The sequence below is a fragment of the Limanda limanda genome, chromosome 3, assembly GCF_963576545.1.
Source record: "Limanda limanda chromosome 3, fLimLim1.1, whole genome shotgun sequence".
In the NCBI taxonomy this organism is placed as follows: Eukaryota; Metazoa; Chordata; class Actinopteri; order Pleuronectiformes; family Pleuronectidae; genus Limanda; species Limanda limanda.
The window spans coordinates 2,932,968-2,956,072 of NC_083638.1; the positions used below are offsets into that span (position 1 = coordinate 2,932,968).

Below are 23,105 nucleotides of genomic sequence, written 5' to 3' on the forward strand. Positions count from 1 at the left end.
CTCTTAATTCAGAACCCTCACATCTGGGAGAACTGGATCTGACTGACAACGAGCTGCAGGATTCAGGAGTGAAGCTGCTGTGTTCTGGACTGGAGAGTCCAAACTGTCGACTGAAGACTCTGAGGTCCTTAAATCCTTCTTCAGTTTTCAGACTTTCTTTCTTATTGGGTCATTATTTATTAAAATTGTCTCAGTTCTGCTCTGCTCACTGTCCCTCAGTCATCTGTCCCTCACCCAGCCTGTCAGTCACGTCCACCTCATCAACTCCATTCACCTGCACTCACCTGCTCCTGATCACTGAGAAAGTGTCAGTAAATAACATGTAGACTGAGGCCGAGCACTCGTCCTCCTCAGGTTTTCAAAATAAGACACATTCTTATTGAAACACGCTGGACAGTTGATAAGTATAGAAACAAACAGGAAGTGACTGTCAGGAGCCATCCCTACTTTAAACAGTGTTTAATTACACAAGCCTGCTCAGTGACCAAACACACAGAGAAGAAGCTGATGAATGAAACAATGGTCCAACATGTCTGATCTGATATTTATCTTCCATTTTATGAGTCTGTGCTGAAATTAATATTTGTATGTCATTTTCACAGATGAACTCAGTTTAATTAACAGTTAAATTGTATCCTTTATTTAGGTTGTGGGACTGCATTCTGTCAGAGATCAGCTGTTCTTCTCTGGCTTCAGCTCTGAGGTCAAACCCCTCTCATCTGAGAGAACTGGATCTGAGCTACAACATCCTGCAGGACTCAGGAGTGAAGGAGCTGTGTGGTTTTCTACAGAGTCCAACCTGTCGACTGGAGACACTTAGGTCAGTTCACTGACTGACTTTTGTAGATCTCATATCTATAAACAGCATTTATACACAATTGATCTCATTAAATTCTAATTTAACATAATTCCTCTTCCTACATGATTTGAATCCATTCATTAATAATTCTGTGACAATTTAAATATTCAGCTACTTGTTAAAACACTGAGTTTAGTTCTGGATATCCTGAACCAATCTGCAGGACAGAGACCGGTTCAAAATAATCTATTTTTACTTCATCAGGACTCGTTTTTAGTCCAACATGTCTGATTTCATATTAATCTTCCATGTTATGAGTCTGTGGTCGTATGAATATGTTATTTTCACACATGAACTCAGTTTAATTTACAGTTAAATTTTATCCTCTTCCTATTCAGGTTGATTCACTGCAGACTGTCAGAGATCAGCTGTGCTTCTCTGGCTTCAGCTCTGAGGTCAAACCCCTCTCATCTGAGAGAACTGGATCTGAGTAACAACAACCTGCAGAACTCAGGAATGAAGGAGTTGCTTGATCTAAAGCAGAGTCCAACCTGTCGACTGGAGACTCTGAGGTCAGTAGATGGTTGGAGTCAGTCCACGCTGCTTTCATCAGTATTTTACTAAACACAGTCAGTATCACAGATCCAGGGTCTGTGCTACCAAGCAGGATTTGTGGTTATCAGGTTAAGTTCAGGTAACCTGAGTTGTTTTTTTCAGTCCTACGAAGCTCGTTCACTTCTTAACAAGGTAAATCACCATGGTAACTTCTGATGAACGGCTAACCTGCTCCAGGTTAAGTTGGAGATCAACCCGTATAAAAGCTCCGCCCACTGACCACAGTGACTCTACACTGTTGTGTGGTGCACACTCTCCTTAAAGGGACAGATAAGGGAAGTTTAAATCAACGTCTGGTTGGTTCAGTTGATCTCTAACTCACCCAGAACATCTCAATCTCTCCAGACTCATCCTGTCCCCAAAACACCAGATGACCTCGGTCAGCTTCCTGGAGACAGGTCCATGTGTTTTTATTGAGTAGTGATGTCAGATGTTTCCACCACAGTGTGTGTCCTCAGAGACAGTGAGACAGTGTGTGTCCTCAGAGACATCGAGACAGTGTGTGTCCTCAGAGACAGTGTGTGTCCTCAGAGACAGTGAGACAGTGTGTGTCACATCCTGGGATTCAAACGTTTCTCATCAAGAATCTTCTTCTTTTCCACTTGTCTTGTTAGTAAACAACAGATTCAGATCTCGTGGCCTCGAGTTATTTATTTCGTTCACACAAGTTATCATATCGTGGTCACGTAATATATTTTTACCAAATGTCACCAGGGGGCGCTGTAACTTACACATTGACACAATCACAGATGTTTTACCAGCTGTTATTCCTGCATTTAGCAGCTGTGACTGAGTTTCTTTTATTCTGGATCATATGTTTGTTCTCCTCTGATTTTTATTATAGAACAGTTTGATCCTCGTTGGGAAATACGAGGCTCTGCTGTCAGTCAAACTCTCCATGTCTGTGATTGGTCATAAGCAGTAAACCCCGCCCCTTTTATGTGCAGCGGCTCACACAGTGAAACATGTCTTCACCTGTAACAGCAGTAAATCCACCTCTCAGGTGTCCACTCTGCACTTTGACATGCAGAGGACACACACTGAGCTCTTAGCGTGTTCATTCCAACACGTGAACATGAAGCAGAGAGGAAGCTGCTCCACCTCTGAACAGGACTGAAGTCCCTGCTGCTCTTTCTACTGGATGTGCTGCATCACTGACTCACAGCTGATGAAGTGAGTCTCTGTAACACTGATGTCTTCTTCTCTCAACAGAAGCAGGCTGGGATCTTTTAAAAGGTGAGTGTGAAGAGGACAGTGTGTGTGGACGGAGGCTGAGCTGTGTCCTGAGGATCCAGAGGCTGAAGCAGCAGCAGCTTGTGTGTAGAGAGGCTCTGACTGGGCCTTGTTGCTGGGAGGCAGAGTGGAGACAGAGCTCCAGAGGAATCAGAGGAGGTGAGCTGCTCTGAGATCAGCTGTCACACAGTGTCCAGTCCAGCGTCCTCCCTGTGTGTTCCTGTGGATGTGACACAGCATCATCACTGGATCTGCTGCTGCTCTGTCCTTTGACTCACAAATATTTTCTCCCAATGAGAAGCTGAGGATGTTTTTCTGTTCAAAGTTAATTTAATCACGTTATTTGTCAAATAGTGAAGTTTGACATGAACATAGTTTAATAACCTGCTTCACCTAATGACTCTGATGTAAAGTGGTGTGAGTCTGTGGGTGAAAGACGTTTAGAAACACAGATAATTGTTTTGGAGCTGGGAGCCGGCGGCTCTGCTTCACTGAGAAGATGAAAACGTCTGGACTCATCAGTTCTAATCAGTTCAATGACTTCATGAAAAACATGTAAATTCACATTTTGATGATTTTCATTCTTTCTGGATTCTTCACACATGTGTTCATAACTGATCTTCATGTTCCTGCTCATGCACAAAGAGATAGAACGTTTTATACAAGTGGACTTTCTTTCATGTACAGCGTTTATACAACATCGATCATAAGATCACACTCATCGACATTTATTAACAAATGTACATGAAATAAAAGGAAACGAGGGAATATCCCTTAAAGTGACATTTTTCAATCCACAACGTGATCAACTGCAGAAGAATAATTTATAAACAGTCTCTGATCGTACTTCACGCACAGACCTCACTACGTCCAGGACATGATGTCATCACTTGTAAATGTCGGATGTCAAGATGTTGTGTAAACTCCGACAGGACGTTATAATGTTTTATCAATGATTGTTGATTATTCTGAGTATGATATCATTCAGGCTAAGTTTATCAGAACATACTGTTTTTTTACTCTGTAAAGTCGCAGGTGATGGATCTGACCTGAGGTTGAGTTTCTGACTTTCTGATTTTCCAAATTATTTAATTCAACTGCTGCAAAAACAACGAAATCCAGTTTGATCATCACAAAAACGTCTCTTTCAAACATCAGGTTGTTTTATTTGCTTCGAAAATCTTGTGGCTGCTTTGTTTTAATTAATCATTTCTTTATTTTTACATGAAAATAAAAAATGTCCAATTCATTACAGATTACAAATCTCTGTCGGTCAGTTTCTCTCTGGTCCACAGCTGCTCAATGATCAGAAGTTTGTATCATTCCAGGTAAAGACCGTGGTGATGGTGTGATTGACATTGAATTAGATCTGAAAGTTGGGAAACTAAAGGACGCATAGAGATAACAGGCTTTCAGAGAAGAGGTGAAGAGGTATTTAAAGCATATTGCTGCAATTTAAGGAAATCATTTTTCCAAGGGAGGTAGTGCTGGGAAACATGACTTACACACTGAGGTAATATATACCCAGCTTCAACTGTCAAACATTTGGTCATACTGCTACGACATGTAAAGGAAAAAGAAGGTGTGCTAGATGTGGTGAGGATCATGAGTATGAGCCGTGTGGGAAAGGGATGCAACCAAACTGTTGTAACTGTGGAGGAAACCATAGTGTGGCATGTAGAGGATGTGAAGTAATGAAGAGCGAGGTAGAGATTCAACAGGTCAGGGTACAAAACAAACATTTATCAAGGCAAATATGCCATTCAGAGATGTCAGTAAAGGGAAAGAAGAAGTTAACATTGTGTTAGAAATATGGACATCACAGTTTAACATCATGAATCACTATAACTCATGCAGGAATCTTGGAATCAATAAACTCAAGCAGATACAAGGACAGATTAGGAATCATATCTTTTGCTGAGGAGATTTTAATTCACATAGCACATTGTGGGAAGGGAGAAAGACAGACACACATGGGGAGATAATAGAACAACTATTGGAGGATAGTAATTTAATATATATTAACGACGGGAGAGGGACAAGGATAGATGGACACACAGGTAACACTTCAGCACTGGATTTGACACTGGTGTCAAGTGAGGTGGCATGGACATGTGAGTGGGAAGTATGGGAAGACTCAACAATTGGAAGTGACTTCTACCTAATATTCTGTATATACACATAGGCTGAGAAGTAGAAGAAAGAGAAGTCAAATTTTTTTTTAGATTAGAAAAGGAGGAGTCTATCCTTCAGTGTTATAACCAGAAGAGGAAGAATGGACTTAAATCGATGATTCACAGCCCAAAACTGAAATTCTCTGAGTCTGATTATCAGGAGAAGATGTTTAAAAGAACAATTCTGGTGATATTATATATTTTTCTTCTTGTTGATACAAACATATTGTGTGTGCATCCACAGCCTGACACATCTCATGTGTTTGTGTCATAGAGCTCCATCCGCCGCTGGAAATAGTCCTCAACAAATGCACTGTTTCCTCCTGTGAGTGGCTGTTTCAGGAAGCTCCACTCCACAGGACAACGTGCTGAGTTTCATTCATTCAATTTAGATCAAACACACGCGTGGAAACATCACCAGGATTATTTTATATTTAATTTCCAAAGATGGATCCTTTCACCTGACTCTTACACACTGCAGCTTTAACTGTTCTGTGAGCAACTCTCATATCTAGTGTAAAGAGAGAGAGGAGGAGCCTGAGAACAGGGAGCGGTCAGACTCCATTTTCACCTGGATGAGCAGAAGGAAGAAAAGTGAGCAGGTGAGTGTGAACACAACTTTCTGAAAGTTTTACTGTCTCACTCTCAAACCTGCTGTTAACATCCGTCTGCTGATCACATGACTGTAAGTTTGTCAGTTCACACCTGGTGACAGACGTGGTTTCATGTGATCGGATCCCAGAGACAGATGTGAACAGCAGCTGTGGAACTAAGAGCCTTCAAAGGACTAATTAACAGAGTTAACTCACAGTTTCTTGTTTTATCTTCATCACATCTGTTCATCAAGTGTTTAATAACAGAACTTGATTTCAGAATCATAAATTACAGTCACCTTAGCTGGTGTGTGTGTGTGTGTGTGTCTCTGTGTGTGTGTGTTTGTGTGTCATCTTGCTTGGTATTTTTGGGTGTGTTTCTGGACAGACTTGTTTGTCCTGATTCCTTTGAGCTCACATTGTTTTTCCTCTCAGACTGAAGATGAGTGTTTATGAGGAGGAAGAGGAGGACAGAGCAGAGTCTCCAGGGTTCAGCTGTGTGTCTCTGAAGAGTGACCGGTCCATGTTTGAGCCTCACAACTTCAGTAATGAACCTGGACCCTCACACACAGAGTAAGAGTCTGTTTCTACTGTGATTTGCTCTGAAGAGGATTTAGTTTCCTCTAGTGTGGCCCCTGCATTAGGACACAGCTTCATTGAAGTTGGTGACTAATCTCTCAGAATCACTCAAAGAGCTCAGACCTCCACCAAGAACCAACACGCTCCTTATGAAATCACTTTGAAATTCACTAGAGAGTTTTTATTTGGATCTGCACCAAATTCCACACACTCATAAACATCAGTCCTCTGAACATCTCTTTTGAAAACCGATCTGGTTTACAGACCACATCCTAACACCAAGTTTGCTGGTAATCTGTTCAGTGTTTTTTATTATCCCACTAACGAACAAACCAACCAACACACAAACATACTGGGTGAAAATAAAACCTCCTTGACAGAAGTAATGACAACCTGTGACTGTGACATGTGAGTTATCAGGAAATGTCTTCACAGGGAGAGGAAGATGAGTCATGTTTCTGAGGAAGAGCAGTCGTCCTGCTGTGCTTCGTGTCAGGACGTCCTGAAGGATCCAGTCTCCACCAGCTGTGGACACTGGTTCTGCAGACAGTGCATCACCTCATACTGGGACCAGTCTGGTTCTTCAGGAGACTCCTCCTGTCCCCAGTGTGGACAAAGATCCAGAACAGGAGCTGGAGCTCAGACAGCCGGTCAGAGCAGCACTGTACATGTGTCTGCTGATGTCTTCACTTCTGACAACAGCACATGTGGTTTTATTTTGTTCCTTCATACAGCATCAACATTTAACATCGTTATAAAAGCACAAAGTTAAAAAGCTTTTATTTTCTGTAGTTTTTCTGTATCTGATGAAAACAATCAGCTGATTCTCAGATTCTCTGTCTCTGACATTGTTTCTTGTCTTTCAGCAGATCGTGGTCTGCAGGAGGTTTTAGATGAACATCAGCTCAGTCTGAGGACGAGATGTGAACATGTGACTGAAGGAAGTGATGAAACAGGAAGTAGAACCCTCCTCAACAGGATCTACACTGAGCTCTACATCACAGAGGGACAGAGTGAAGAGTTTAATACTCAACATGAGGTGAGGCAGCTTGAGACGGCTTCCAAGAAGAAGATCCTCCACGACACTCCTATCAAGGGCCACGACATCTTTAAAGCCTCCACTGACCAGCAGAGCAGCATCAGAGTGGTCCTGACCAACGGCGTCGCTGGCGTTGGAAAAACCTTCTCGGTGCAGAAGTTCACTCTGGACTGGGCAGAGGGTTTAGAAAACCAGGATGTGGGTCTGCTGACTGTGCTTTCGTTCAGGGAGCTGAACCTGGTGAAGGACCAGCAGCACAGTCTCCTCACGCTGCTCTGTGTTTTCCATCCAGCGTTACAGAAGCTCACGGCAGAGACGCTCGCTGTCTGTAAACCTTTGTTCATCTTTGACGGCCTGGATGAAAGCAGACTTTCTCTGGACTTCAACCACAGGGAGGTTGTGTCTGATAACACACAGAGGTCATCAGTCAACGTGCTGCTGACAAACCTCATCCGGGGGAATCTGCTTCCCTCGGCTCTCGTTTGGATAACCTCCAGACCTGCGGCGGCCAATCAGATCCCTCCTGCATGTGTCGACAGGGTCACAGAAGTACGAGGCTTCACTGACGCCCAAAAGGAGGAATACTTCAGGAGGAGATTCAGTGATGAAGAGCTGTGCAGCAGAATCATCTCACACATCAAGACGTCCAGGAGCCTCCACATCATGTGTCAAATCCCAGTCTTCTGCTGGATCAGTGCTACAGTTCTGGAGCACATGTTGACCACAGACCAGAGAGGAGAGCTGCCCAAGACCCTGACTGACCTGTACTCACACTTCCTGCTGGTTCAGACAAAGAGGAAGAACAACAAGTACGCTGAGGGACATGAGACGACTCCACAGCAGCTGACGGAGGCTGACAGGGACATTCTCCTGAAGCTGGGAAGGCTGGCTCTTAAACATCTGGAGAAAGAAAACGTCATGTTCTACCAAGAAGACCTGGAGCAGTGTGGTCTTAATATCACAGAGGCCTCGATGTACTCAGGAGTTTGTACTGAGATCTTCAGAAGAGAGTGTGTAATCTTCCAGAAATCAGTCTATTGCTTTGTTCATTTGAGCGTTCAGGAGTTTCTGGCTGCAGTCTACATGTTCCACTGTTACACCGAGAGGAACACAGAAGAACTCAACAACTTCTTGGGAACATATGGGAACACAGACAGTACCTTCTCCCTGGATGACCTCCTCAAGAGAACCATGGAGAAATCCCTCACCAGTAAAAATGGTCATCTGGACCTGTTTGTTCGCTTCCTTCACGGCCTCAGTCTGGAGTCCAACCAGAGGGTCTTAGGAGGCCTGCTGGGTCGGACAGAGAACAATCCAAAGATCATCCAGAGAATCTTAGGAGGCCTGCTGGGTCGGAAAGAGAACAATCCAAGAATCATCCAGAGAGTCATCAAAAACCTGAAGGAGATGCAGAGTGATGACATTTCTCCTGACAGAAGCATCAACATCTTCCACTGTCTGACTGAGCTGAACGACCACTCAGTTCATCAGCAGATGCAACAGTTCCTGACGTCAGAGAACAGATCGAAGGATAAACTCTCTGAGATCCACTGCTCAGCTCTGGCCTACATGCTGCAGATGTCAGAGGAGGTTCTGGACGAGTTGGACCTTGAGAAGTTCAACACATCAGACCAGGGTCGACAGAGACTGATCCCAGCTGTGAGGAACTGCAGGAAGGCTCTGTGAGTCCAGACATGATCAATAACATGTTCAATCAGTGGAGATGAGTCGTAATATATACATTAATATATGTATACATTTGGTTTGTAAATAAACATTCTCATTGTTCTCATTTACATATAAGAGCAACTAGATCAGATGTGGAGAGTGAAATCCAAGTGATCACTGTGCTGGAGTTTGCCGTATATTTATTATATATATATATCTATAAGGGCTGTCAACATTAACTTGTTAACGCGGGATGATTCATTTGTGGAATTACTGTGTTAAATATGAGCCTCTCCATGAACCCATGTCAAACTAGAATTATCATCCTGCGTGTTGTATTCACAATAATATGACGTCACTGTGACCTTTTACCTTTGACCACTGAAATCTAATCAGTTTATCTTTGAGTCCAACTGGTCAAAATGTGAAGAAATCCCCTAAAGACAGACTTGAGACTTCATGTTCAGGAGGCCAGAAACATGTTCTGTGACCTTGACCTTTGACCACATGAATCTAATGAGTTCCTCTGTCAGTCTAAATCAACGCTTGAACCAAATCTGAAAGGATTCTCTTGAGGAGTTTTTAACATGTTCATGAGGCAAAAAGAGGATTTACCAGGGTGAGGGTCACATGATCACGTTTTGTATGAATTTTATGTTTTCTGATTTTATTCTAACAGATATTTTCTTTAATTACAGACTTATTAGTTGTCGACTCTCAGAGACTCACTGTAAAGTTGTGGCCTCAGCTCTGAAATCAGACCCCTCACATCTGAGAGAATTGGATCTGAGTGGAAACAAGCTGCAGGATTCTGGAGTGAAGCTGCTGTGTTCTGGACTGGAGAGTCCAAACTGTCGACTGGAGACTCTGAGGTCCTTAAATCCTTCTTCACTTTTCAGACTTTCTTTGTTATTGGGTCATTATTTATTTAAATTGTCTCAGTTCTGCTCTGCTCACTGTCCCTCAGTCATCTGTCCCTCACCCAGCCTGTCAGTCACGTCCACCTCATCAACTCCATTCACCTGCACTCACCTGCTCCTGATCACTGAGAAAGTGTCAGTAAATAACATGTGGACTGAGGCCGAGCACTTGTCCTCCTCAGGTTTTCAAAATAAGACACATTCTTATTGAAACACGTTGGACAGTTGATAAGTATAGAAACAAACAGGAAGTAACATCAGGAGCCATCACTACTTTAAACAGTGTTTAATTACACAAACCTGCTCAGTGATGAAACACACAGAGAAGAAGCTGAATAATGAAACAATGGTCCAACATGTCTGATCTGATATTTATCTTCAGGTTACAGACTGGACTGAGGTCAGCAGCATGTTGAGAGTCTGTGTTGACATGATGACGATCCACAACAACAGGAGGACACATTCTAATATTCATATTTCTCTTTTATCCAGGTTGTATCAGTGCAGTCTGTCAGAGATCAGCTGTTCTTCTCTGGCTTCAGCTCTGAGGTCAAACCCCTCTCATCTGAGAGAACTGAATCTGAGTAACAACAACCTGCAGGACTCAGGAGTGAAGGAGCTGTGTGGTTTTCTACAGAGTCCAACCTGTCGACTGGAGACTCTGAGGTCAGTTCAGCGACTGACTTTTGCAGATATAATACAGCATTTACACCCAATTGATCTAATTTAATTCTAATTGAACATGATTCCTCTTCATACATAACTTGAATCCATTCATTAATTAATCTGTGACATTTTAAATATTCAGCTTCTAGTTAAAACATTGAGTTTAGTTCTGGATTTCCTAAACTGATCTGCAGGACAGAGACCGGGTCCAAATAATCTATTTTTACTGAACCAGGACTCATTTTTAGTCCAACATGTTTGATTTCGTATTTATCTTCAATGATATGACTCTGTGCTGACTTGAATATTTGTATGTTATTTTCACATATGAAGTCAGTTTAATTTACAGGTAAATTGTATTCTTTATTCAGGTTGATTGGCTGCAGTCTTACAGAGAGCAGCTGTTCTTCTCTGGCTTCAGCTCTGAGGTCAAACCCCTCTCATCTGAGAGAACTGGATCTGAGTAAAAACAATGACCTGCAGGACTCAGGAGTGAAGGAGCTGCTTTATCTAAAGCAGAGTCCAACCTGTCGACTGGAGACTCTGAGGTCAGTATTTGGTACGAGTCAGTCCACGCTGCTTTTATCAGTATTTTATTAAACACAGTCAGTATCACAGATCCAGGGTCTGTGAGACAGTGTGGGTCAAACTAAAGCTCATTATCAAGGCCACATCCTGGGATTCAAACAATTCTCATCAAGAATCTTCTTCTCTTCCACTTGTCTTGTTAGTAAACAACAGATTCAGATCTCATGGAATCGGGATATTTATCTCGTTCACACACGTTATTATATCGTGGTCCAAATCTTTACCAAATGCCACCAGGGGGCGCTGTAACTTACACATTGACACAATCCCAGATGTTTTACCAGCTGTTCTTCCTGCATTTAGCAGCTGTGACTGAGTTTGTTTTATTCTGGATCATGTGTTTGATCTCCTCTGATTTTTATTATAGAACAGTTTGATCCTGGTTTGGAAATATGAGGCTCTGCTGTCAGTCAAACTGTCCATGTCTGTGATTGGTCATACGCACTAAACCCCGCCCCTTTTATGAGCAGGTTCTCACGCAGTGAAATATGTCTTCACCTGTAACAGCAGTAAATCCACCTCTCAGGTTTCCACTCTGCACTTTGACATGCAGAGGACACACACTGAGCTCTTAGCGTGTTCATTCCAACACGTGAACATGAAGCAGAGAGGAAGCTGCTCCACCTCTGAACAGGACTGAAGTCCCTGCTGCTCTTTCTACTGGATGTGCTGCATCACTGACTCACAGCTGATGAAGTGAGTCTCTGGAAACACTGATGTCTTCTTCTCTCAACAGGTGGAGGCTGGGATCTTTTAAAAGGTGAGTTTGAAGAGGACGGTGTGTGTGGACGGAGGCTGAGCTGTGTCCTGAGGTTCCAGAGGCTGAAGCAGCAGCAGCTTGTGTGTAGAGCGGCTCTGACTGGGCCTTGTTGCTGGGAGGCAGAGTGGAGACAGAGCTCCAGAGGAATCAGAGGAGGTGAGCTGCTCTGAGATCAGCTGTCACACAGTGTCCAGTCCACCGTCCTCCCTGTGTGTTCCTGTGGATGTGACACAGCATTATCATTGGATCTGCTGCTGCTCTGTCCTTTGACACACAAATATTTTCACCCAATTCGAAGCTGATGTTGTTTTTTGTGTTCAAAGTTAATTTAATCACATAGTTTTGATTAATTTTGTCAAATAGTGAAGTTTGACATGAACGTAGTTTAATAACCTACTTCACCTAATGACTCTGATGTAAAGTGGTGTGAGTCTGTGGGTGAAAGACGTTTAGAAACACAGATATTTGGTTTGGAGCCGTGAGCCTGAGGCTCTGCTTCACTGAGAAGATGAAAACGTCTGGACTCATCAGATCTGATCAGTTCAATGACTTCATGAAAAACATGTGAATTCATATTTAGATGATTTTCATTCTCTCTGGATTCTTCACACATGTGTCCATAACTGATCTGCATGTTCCTGCTCATGTACAAAGAGATAGAACGTTTTATACAAGTGGACTTTCTTTCATGTACAGCGTTTATACAACATCGGATAATAAGATCACACTCATCGACATTTATTCACAAATGTACATGAAATAAAAGGAAGCGAGGGAATATCCCTTAAAGGGACATTTTTCAATCCACAACGTGATCAACTGCAGCAGAATCATTTATATACAGTCTCTGATCGTACTTCACACAAAGACCTCACTACGTCCAGGACGTGATGTCATCACTTGTAACTGTCGGATGTTAAGATGTTGTGTAAACTCCGACAGGACGTTATAATGTTTTATCAATGATTGTTGATTATTCTGAGTATGATCTCATTCAAGTTAAGTTCATCAGAACATACTGTTTATTTACTCTGTAAAGTCGCAGGTGATGGATCTGACCTGAGTTTCTGACTTTCCAAATTATTTAATTCAACTGCTGCAAAAACAACGAAATCCAGTTTGATCATCAAAGAAAAGTCTCTTTCAAACCTCAGGTTGTTTTATTCACTTGTCAAATCTTGTGGCTACTTTGTTTACATGAATGATTTCTTTATTTTTACACTTCATTAAAGATTAAAAATCTCTGTCGTTCAGTTTCTCTCTGGTCCACAGCTGCTCAATGATCAGAAGTTTGTATCATTCCAGGTAAAGACCGTGGTGATGGTGTGATTGACATTGAATTAGATCTGAAAGGTGGGAAACTAAAGGACGCATAGAGATAACAGGCTTTCAGAGAAGAGGTGAAGAGGTATTTAAAGCATATTGCTGCAATTTAAGGAAATCATTTTTCCAAGGGAGGTAGTGCTGGGAAACATGACTTACACAGTGAGGTAATATATACCCAGCTTCAACTGTCAAACATTTGGTCTTAATGCTACGACATGTAAAGGAAAAAGAAGATGTGCTAGATGTGGTGAGGATCATGAGTATGAGCAGTGTTGGAAAGGGATGCAACCAAACTGTTGTAACTGTGGAGGAAACCACAGTGTGGCATGTGGAGGATGTGAAGTAATGAAGAGCGAGGTAGAGATTCAACAGGTCAGGGTACAAAACAAAATCACATATGCAGATGCTGTCAAAATGGTGAACCAGAGGAGAGGAGGAGAGTCAAGACACACAGATGAAGAACAACTCATTAAGCAGCAAGAACAACCAAAAGAGGGCAAAGTGTGGTTTAATTTAAAGAAACTACTCACTGCTATAGCAGGAGTCATACATGCACCAACGGAAACCAAATCAAAAATGGAAAGAATACAAATAATAGTGAAAGCAGCTGCAAATCATGTGAACATTAATGACCTGACTTGTGAGGAAGTGAGAAATGATCTATATCCCAGACGTGGTTTGTGTGCAAAAACCATGGTTGAAACCAAATGTTAGATTGAAACCTCAATTATACTGTGGTTATGTGTGATTGGGGGGTGCACGACATTTATCAAGGCAAATATCCATTCAGAGTTGTCAGTAAGGGGAATGAAGAAGAAAAAGGTTGTGTTAGAAATATGGACATCACAGTCAAAATCATAAATCACTTTAACTCATGCAGGAAACTAGGAATGAATAAACTCAAGCAGATAAAAGGACAGATTAGGAATCATATCTTTTGCAGTGGGGATTTTAATTCACATAGCACATTGTGTGGAGGGAGAAAGAAAGACACACATGGGGAGATAATAGAACAACTATTGGAGGATAGTAATGAAATATGTATTAACGACGGGAGAGGGACAAGGATAGATGTACACACAGGTAACACTTCAGCACTGGATTTGACACTGGTATCAAGTGAGGTGGCATGGACATGTGAGTGGGAAGTATGGGAAGACTCAACAATCGGACATGACCACTACACAATATTCAGTAATATACACATAGGCTGAGAAGTAGAAGAAAGAAAAGACAAATCTGTGAGATGAGAAAAGGAGACGTGAATCTTTGAGTGTTATAACCAGAAGAGGAAGAACGGACTTTAATCGATGATTCACAGCCCAAAACTCAAACTCTCTTAGTCTGATGATCAGGAGAAGACGTTTAAAAGAACAATTCTGGTGATATTTTATATATTTTTCTTTTTGTTGATATAAACATATTGTGTGTTCATCCACAGTCTGACACATCTCATGTGTTTGTGCCATAGAGCTTCATCCGCCGCTGGAAATAGTCCCCGGGAAATGCACTGTTTCCTCCTGTGAGCGGCTTGTTCAGGAAGCTCCACTCCACAGGACAACGTGCTGAGTTTCACGTTATAACGTGATACAGATTTTCCCATTCTACAGTAAAGAAATCTGTGATTCATACAATTTAGATCAAACACACTAGTGGAAACATGACCAGGATTATTTTGATTTTAATTTCCGTAGATGGATCCTTTCACCTGAGTCTTACACACTGGAGCTTTAACTGATCTACTGTAAAGAGAGAGAGGAGGAGCCTGAGAACAGGGAAGTGTCAGACTCCATTTTCACCTGGATGAGCAGAAGGAAGGGAAGTGAGCAGGTGAGTGTGAACACAACTTTCTGAAAGTTTAAATGTCTCACTCTCACACCTGCTGTTAACATACGTCTGATGATCACACCACTCTAAGTTTGTCAGTTCACACCTGGTGACAGACCTAGTTTCATGTGATCGGATCCCAGAGACAGATGTGAACAGCAGCTGTGGAACAAAGAGCCTTCAAAGGACTAATTAACAGAGTTAACTCACAGTTTCATGTTCATCAAAACTGTTCATCAAGTGTTAAATAACAGAATGCGTTTTCAGAATCATACGTTACAGTCACATTAACTGGTGTTCATGTGTATATGTTTGTGCGTGTGTGTTGGTCTGTCTGTGTGTGTGTGTGTGTGAGTGTCCTTCATTGGTATTTTGGGGTGTGTTTCTTGACAGACTTGTTTGTCCTGATTCCTTTGAGCTTACAGTGTTTTTCCTCTCAGACTGAAGATGAGTGGTTATGAGGAGGAAGAGGAGGACAGAGCAGAATCTCCAGTGTTCACCTGTGTGTCTCTGAAGAGTGACATGTCCATGATGCTTCCTCTAGACTTCAGTAATGAACCTGGACCCTCACACACTAAGTAAGAGACCTGCTACAAACATGTGAACCTCCAAACTGAATCCTCAGAGAATGAACAAGTGAATGATGTGTTCTGAATAAAAACATGTTTGTGTTTGCAGAGGTCAGGACCACAGACTGAGAGCAGAGTCTCTAGGGTCCAGCTGTCTGTCTCTGAAGAGTGACATGTCCATGATGCTTCCTATCAACTTCAGTAATGAACCTGGACCCTCACACACAGAGTAAGAGACTGTTTCTACTGTGACCTGCTCTGAAGAGGACCAATTTTCTTCTAGTGTGGCCCCTGCATTAGGACACAGCTTCATTGAAGTTGGTGACTAATCTCTCAGAATGACTCAAAGAGCTCAGACCTCCACCAAGAACCAACACGCTCCTTATGAAAGCACTTTGAAATCCACTAGAGACTCATTTTGATTTGGATCTGCACCAAATTCCAAACTCATAAACAACACACAAACATACTGGGTGATAACAAAACCTGTGACTGTGACATGTGAGTTATCAGGACATGTCTTCACAGGGAGAGGAAGAGGATTCATGTTTCTGAGGAGGAGCAGTCGTCCTGCTGTGCTTCGTGTCAGGACGTTCTGAAGGATCCAGTCTCCACCAGCTGTGGACACTGGTTCTGCAGACAGTGCATCACCTCATACTGGGACCAGTCTGGTTCTTCAGGAGACTCCTCCTGTCCCCAGTGTGGACAAAGATCCAGAACAGGAGCTGGAGCTCAGACAGCCAGTCAGAGCAGCACTGTACATGTGTCTGCTGATGTCTTCACTTCTGACATCAGCACATGTGGTTTTATTGTGTTCCTTCATACAGCATCTACATTTAACATCGTTAGAAAAGCACAAAGTTAAAAAGCTTTTATTTTCTGTAGTTTTTCTGTATCTGATGAAAACAATCAGCAGATTCTCAGATTCTCTGTCTCTGACATTGTTTCTTGTCTTTCAGCAGATCGTGGTCTGCAGGAGGTTTTAGATGAACATAAGCTCAGTCTGAGGAGGAGATGTGAACATGTGACTGAAGGAGCTGATGAAAGAGGAAGTAGAACCCTCCTCAACAGGATCTACACTGAGCTCTACATCACAGAGGGACAGAGTGAAGAGGTTAATACTCAACATGAGGTGAGGCAGCTTGAGACGGCTTCCAAGAAGAAGATCCTCCACGACACTCCCATCAAGTGCCACGACATCTTTAAAGCCTCCACTGACCAGCAGAGAAGCATCAGAGTCGTCCTGACCAACGGCGTCGCTGGTGTTGGAAAAACCTTCTCGGTGCAGAAGTTCACTCTGGACTGGGCCGAGGGTTTAGAAAACCAGGATGTGGGTCTGCTGACTGTGCTTTCGTTCAGGGAGCTGAACCTGGTGAAGGACCAGCAGCACAGTCTCCTCACGCTGCTCCGTGTTTTCCATCCAGCGTTACAGAAGCTCAAGGCAGAGACGCTCGCTGTCTGTAAACCTTTGTTCATCTTTGACGGCCTGGATGAAAGCAGACCTTCTCTGGACTTCAACCACAGGGAGCTTGTGTCTGAGGTCACACAGAGGTCATCAGTCAACGTGCTGCTGACAAACCTCATCCGGGGGAATCTGCTTCCCTCGGCTCTCGTCTGGATAACCTCCAGACCTGCGGCGGCCAATCAAATCCCTCCTGCATGTGTTGACAGGGTCACAGAAGTACGAGGCTTCACTGACGCCCAGAAGGAGGAGTACTTCAGGAGGAGATTCAGTGATGAAGAGCTATGCAGCAGAATCATCTCACACATCAAGACGTCCAGGAGCCTCCACATCATGTGTCAAATCCCAGTCTTCTGCTGGATCAGTGCTACAGTTCTGGAGGACATGTTGACCACAGACCAGAGAGGAGAGCTGCCCAAGACCCTGACTGACCTGTACTCACACTTCCTGCTGGTTCAGACAAAGAGGAAGAACAACAAGTACGGTGAGGGACATGAGACGACTCCACAGCAGCTGACGGACGCTGACAGGGACGTTCTCCTGAAGCTGGGGAGGCTGGCACTTAAACATCTGGAGGAAGGAAACATCATGTTCTACCAAGAAGACCTGGATCGGTGTGGTCTTAATGTCACAGAGGCCTTGGTGTACTCAGGAGTTTGTACTGAGATCTTCAGAAGAGAGTGTGTGATCTTCCAGAAATCAGTCTACTGCTTTGTTCATCTGAGCGTTCAGGAGTTCCTGGCTGGAATCTACATGTTCCACTGTTACACCGAGAGGAACACAGAAGAACTCAACAAGTTCTTGGGAACATATAGGTACACAGACAGTACCTTCTCCCTGGATGACCTCCTGATGAGAACCATGAAGAAATCCCTCACCAGTACAAATGGTCATCTGGACCTGTTTGTTCGCTTCCTTCACGGCCTCAGTCTGGAGTCCAACCAGAGAGTCTTAGGAGGCCTGCTGAGTCGGACAGGGAACAATCCAGATATTATCCAGAGAGTCATCACCAACCTGAAGGAGATGAAGAGTGATGACATTTCTCCTGACAGAAGCATCAACATCTTTTACTGTCTGATAGAGATGAACGACCACTCAGTTCATCAGCAGATGAAACAGTTCCTGACATCAGAGAACAGATCGAAGGAGAAACTCTCTGAGATCCACTGCTCAGCTCTGGCCTACATGCTGCAGATGTCAGAGGAGGTTCTGGATGAGTTGGACCTGAAGAAGTTCAACACATCAGACCAGGGTCGACAGAGACTGATCCCAGCTGTGAGGAACTGCAGGAAGGCTCGGTGAGTCCAGACATGATCAATAACATGTTCAATCAGTGGAGATGAGTCGTTCTTCAAATACACTCAGTGTTAAATGATTCTCATTGTTTGGGGCAGCATGGTGTTGCAGCAGTGGTCTCTGTGTGTGTGTGTGTGTGTGTGTGTGTGTGTGTGTGTGTGTGTGTGTGTGTGTGTGTGTGTGTGTGTGTGTGTGTGTGTGTGTGTGTGTGTGTGTGTGTGTGTGTGTGTTTATACGTATATATACTTAAATATATGTCTACATTTGGTTTGTATATATACATTCTCATTGTTCTTATTTACATATAAGAGCAACTAGATCAGATGTGGAGACTGAAATCCAAGTGATCACTGTGCTGGAGTTTCAATATGATATCTCAAGTCACATTCCACAAGCTCAAGTACCCGTATATACTGTATATATATATTTATAAGGGCTGTCAAAATTAACGCGTTAACACGTGATGATTCATTTGTGGAATTAACGTGTTAATCATTTTAACACATTAACACATGCGCAGAATGAGCCACTCCATGAACCAACAAAAAAATGCATGAAGTAAATACCTGAATCACATGAATTCAGTATGATTCAAAAATGTATGATTGCAGATATGCATCATTTTCACTCATTTACTAAATAAAAGTAGGGCTTCATTTCAAAATAAAAGAAAATAAATAACATGTGAAAATTGTGCATGTTCAAATAAAGGTCTTAACTTAAGAAAAATAAAAGGAGCAAAAGCTTTAATTAAAATGTTCCTGTTTCAGATCTTGACTCAAAAGTCTCAAATAAATGTACAGAAAATAAATCTCAACCCATCTTAACAATTGAACAGTTTTAGAATCACTTTCTTCCCCTCTTATATCCCACTCCTCCACTTTTTTCGTCTATTTCTCTCACCTTGTTTTCTCTACGCTATCTTTCTTTTTCTTCCTACCTTCTTTTCATGTGTAACTTGCCCCTAACTCTCTCACTGCACTGTAGAGTCGCAATGTTAACCGCCTGGAATGCACTGACTTGGGTAGTATCACGTGGGATGGCTTAACTCACATGGAATTAGTCTGTGCGTTTCCTCATCCGCTAAACCACTACCGTAAAGACTACAAAAGCTGCGCCGGTTACAAATAGAAAGGCAAGAAAATGTTTTGGGTCCGGACTCGGACTGCGGTGTGCCTGTTAGTGACCCCTGGTTTCTGATAAAGGTTCTTTGAGTTTTCTAAAGAAATTAATTGTTCAATCCTATCATCCTATGCAAAGAGACATTTAGGGGATTTAGAAACGGTGATTAATCAGATAAATAACAGCTTCTCTCTGTTTAGGATGAGAATCACTGACTGTTCCTTTAAACTGAAGAAGCAGAACTGAAATTATGGTTTATTCTTCTTTCTTGTCAAACTAGAATTACCACCCTGCGTTTGTACGCCACCACCAACCAGTGCAGTGTCAGTCCTTCCAGGTTCCTGACCTGTTGCATTCACAATAATATGAGGTCAATGTAACCTATGACCACTGAAATCTAATCAGTTTATGTTTGAGCCCAACTGGTCGAAATTTGTGAAGAAATCCCCTAAAGACAGGCTTGAGACATCATGTTGAAGAGGCCAGAAACATGTTGTGTGACCTTGACCTTTGACCTTTGACCACCTGATTCTAATGAGTTCCTCTGTCAGTCTGAATGAACGCTTGTACCAAATCTGAAAGGATTCTCTTGAGTTTTTAACATGTTCATGAGGCAAAAAGGGGATTTACCAGGGTGAGGGCCACATGATCATGTTTTGTATGAATTTTGTGTTTTCTGATTTTATTCTAAATTATAATTTCTTTAATTACAGACTTATTGGTGGTCGACTCTCAGAGACTCACCTTGAAGTCGTGGCCTCAGCTCTGAAATCAGACCCCTCACATCTGAGAGAACTGGATCTGAGTGGAAGCAGGCTGAAGGATTCAGGAGTGAAGCTGCTGTGTTCTGGACTGGAGAGTCCAAACTGTCGACTGGAGACTCTGAGGTCCTTAAATCCTTCTTCACTTTTCAGACTGTCTTTCTTATTGGGTCATTATGTATTTGAATTGTCTCAGTTCTGCTCTGCTCACTGTCCCTCAGTCATCTGTCACTCACCCAGCCTGTCAGTCACGTCCACCTCATCAACTCCATTCACCTGCACTCACCTGCTCCTGATCACTGAGAAAGTGTCAGTAAATAAGATTTAAGATTTGGACCGGTGTATAAGATACAGCACTCGTCCTCCTCAGGGTTTCAAAATAAGACATTCTTATTGAAACACGTTGGACAGTTGATATGTATAGAAACAAACAGGAAGTGACATCAGGAGCCGTGCCTACTTTAAACAGTGTTTAATTACACAAACCTGCTCAGTGACCAACACACAGAGAAGAAGGAGATGAATGAAACAATGGTCCAACATGTCTGATCTGATATTTATCTTCAGGTCACAGACTGGACTGAGGTCAGCAGCATGTTGAGAGTATGTGTTGACATGATGACGAACCACAACAACAGGAGGACACATTCAAATATTCATATTTCTTTATTCAGGTTGTGGGGCTGCAGTCTATCGGAGATCAGCTGTTTTTCTCTGGCTTCAGCTCTGAGGTCAAACCTCTCTCATCTGAGAGAACTGGATTTGAGTAACAATGACCTGCAGGACTCAGGAGTGAAGGAGCTGTGTGGTTTTCTACAGAGTCCAACCTGTCGACTGGTGACTTTGAGGTTAGTTCACTGACTGACTTTTGTAGATCACATATCTATAATCAGAATTTATACACTATAGATTTCTTTTAAGGATGATTTAATATGATTCCTCTTCATACATAACTGGAATCCATTGATTAATCAATCTGTGATATTTTAAATATTCAGCTACTTGTTACAACACTGAGTTAAGCTCTGGATTTCCTAAACTGATCTGCAGGACAGAGACCGGGTACAAATAATATATTTTTACCGAATCAAAACTCGTTTTTAGTCCAACATGTCTGATTTCATATTTATCTTCCATGTTATGAGTCTGTGCTGACATGAATAGTTCTGTTATTTTCACACATGAACTAAGTTTAATTTACAGTTAAGTTTTATCCTTTATTCAGGTTGATTGGCTGCAGACTGACAGAGATCAGCTGTTCTTCTCTGGCTTCAGCTCTGAGGTCAAACCCCTCTCATCTCAGAGAACTGGATCTGAGTAACAACTACCTGCAGGACTCAGGAGTAAAGGAGCTGCTTGATCTAAAGCAGAGTTCAACCTGTCAACTGGAGACTCTGAGGTCAGTAGATGGTTGGAGTCCGTCCACGCTGCTTTCATCAGTATTTTATTAACACAGTCAGTATCACAGATCCAGGGTCTGTGCTACCAAGCAGGATTTGTGGTTATCAGGTTAACTTCAGGTTTAGTTTTTTCAGTCCTACGAAGCTCGTCCACTTCTTAACGAGGTAAATCACCATGGTAACTTCTGATGAATGGCTTACCTGCTCCAGGTTAAGTTGGAGATCAACCCGTATAGAAGCTCCGCCCACTGACCACAGTGACTCTACACTGTTGTGTGGTGCACACTCTCCTTAAAGGGACGGATAAGGGAAGTTTAAATCAACGTCTGGTTGGTTCAGTTGATCTCTAACTCACCCAGAACATCTCAATCTCTCCAGACTCATCCTGTCACCAAAACACCAGATGCACTCAGGTAGCTTCCTGAAGACAGGTCCATGTGTTTTTATTGAGTAGTGATGTCAGAGGTTTCCTCCACAATGTGTGTCCTCAGAGACAGTGAGACAGTGTGTCCTCAGTGACAGTGAGACAGTGTGTGTCTTCAGAGACAGTGAGACAGTGTGTGTCCTCAGAGACAGAGGGTGTCCTCAGATTCAGTGAGACAGTTTGTGTCCCCAGAGACAGTGTGTGTCCTCAGAGTCAGTGAGACAGTGTGTGTCACATCCTGGGGATTCAAATGTTTCTCATCAAGAATCTTCCACTCGTCTTGTTAGTAAACAACAGATTCAGATCTTGTGGCCTCGAGTTATTTATCTCGTTCACACACGTTATTTTATCGTGGTCAGGTAATATATTTTTACCAAATGCCACCAGGGGGCGCTGTAACTTACACATTGACACGATCCGAGATGTTTTACCACCTGTTCTTCCTGCATTTAGCAGCTGTAACTGAGCTTATTTTATTCTGGAACATGTGTTTGTTCTCCTCTGTGAATGTGCTGCATCACTGACTCACAGCTGATGAAGTGAGTCTCTGTAACACTGATGTCTTCTTCTCTCAACAGGTGGTGATCTTTGTGAAGGTGAGTGTGAAGAGGACAGTGTGTGTGGACGGAGGCTGAGCTGTGTCCTGAGGATCCAGAGGCTGAAGCAGCAGCAGCTTGTGTGTAGAGCGGCTCTGACTGGGCCTTGTTGCTGGGAGGCAGAGTGGAATCAGAGCTCCTGAGGAATCAGAGGAGGGAGCCAATATATATATATATTCACCTAAAGCTTACACACTGGACGTTTAAGTGCTTTAATTGGTCATGAAAACTAGAACATGTTGTCATATAAATACCAGGTAAACACAATATTTGTAAAGAATGCAATGATGTCAACGTCACTATCATTTACTATTCTACTGTATTTTTGAACTACACTGCGGCCTTCATGTGTAGTCCAAGCCTGGAGCACATGTTCTTTGTTCTGGAGACAAACCAGAGCCTCCAGAACTCAGTCTCCCTCCTTCAACATCACACAGAGGCGTGAAAACGAATCAGTGACACAAGTTTCAACCACTATAGGTCACTCTGGGCCCCATGACCCAAGAGGTCACCAGGCCAATATAGGCCGACTTGTCCCCCGCGTCTTCCTCTTTCTACGCTACCCTCTGAGAGGAGAAGTGAGGCTGTCCAGCTCACTTACTCCTTCAACTCAACTCTCCGAGAGGAGCCCACCTCTCTTTCTGCTCAACTTCAATGGACGAGAGGTGCAGCTTGCATCTCACCTCAC

The 23,105-nt window shown here is 42.8% G+C and overlaps 1 protein-coding gene across 1 annotated transcript in view; it reads left to right on the forward strand.

Annotated features, from left to right (window-relative positions):
• LOC132998813 (NACHT, LRR and PYD domains-containing protein 12-like) overlaps positions 1-23,105 on the forward strand; it is a gene marked incomplete at its 5' end in the record, with an annotated part of 75,724 nt that overhangs the window by 19,126 nt on the left and 33,493 nt on the right. Inside the window, 6 exons of the mRNA XM_061068560.1 lie at positions 6,429-6,662; positions 6,858-8,714; positions 9,399-9,572; positions 10,113-10,286; positions 20,672-20,845; positions 21,223-21,396. Coding sequence (XP_060924543.1) covers positions 6,429-6,662; positions 6,858-8,714; positions 9,399-9,572; positions 10,113-10,286; positions 20,672-20,845; positions 21,223-21,396 — 2,787 coding nt within the window. The remainder of the gene's footprint in view (positions 1-6,428; positions 6,663-6,857; positions 8,715-9,398; positions 9,573-10,112; positions 10,287-20,671; positions 20,846-21,222; positions 21,397-23,105) is intronic.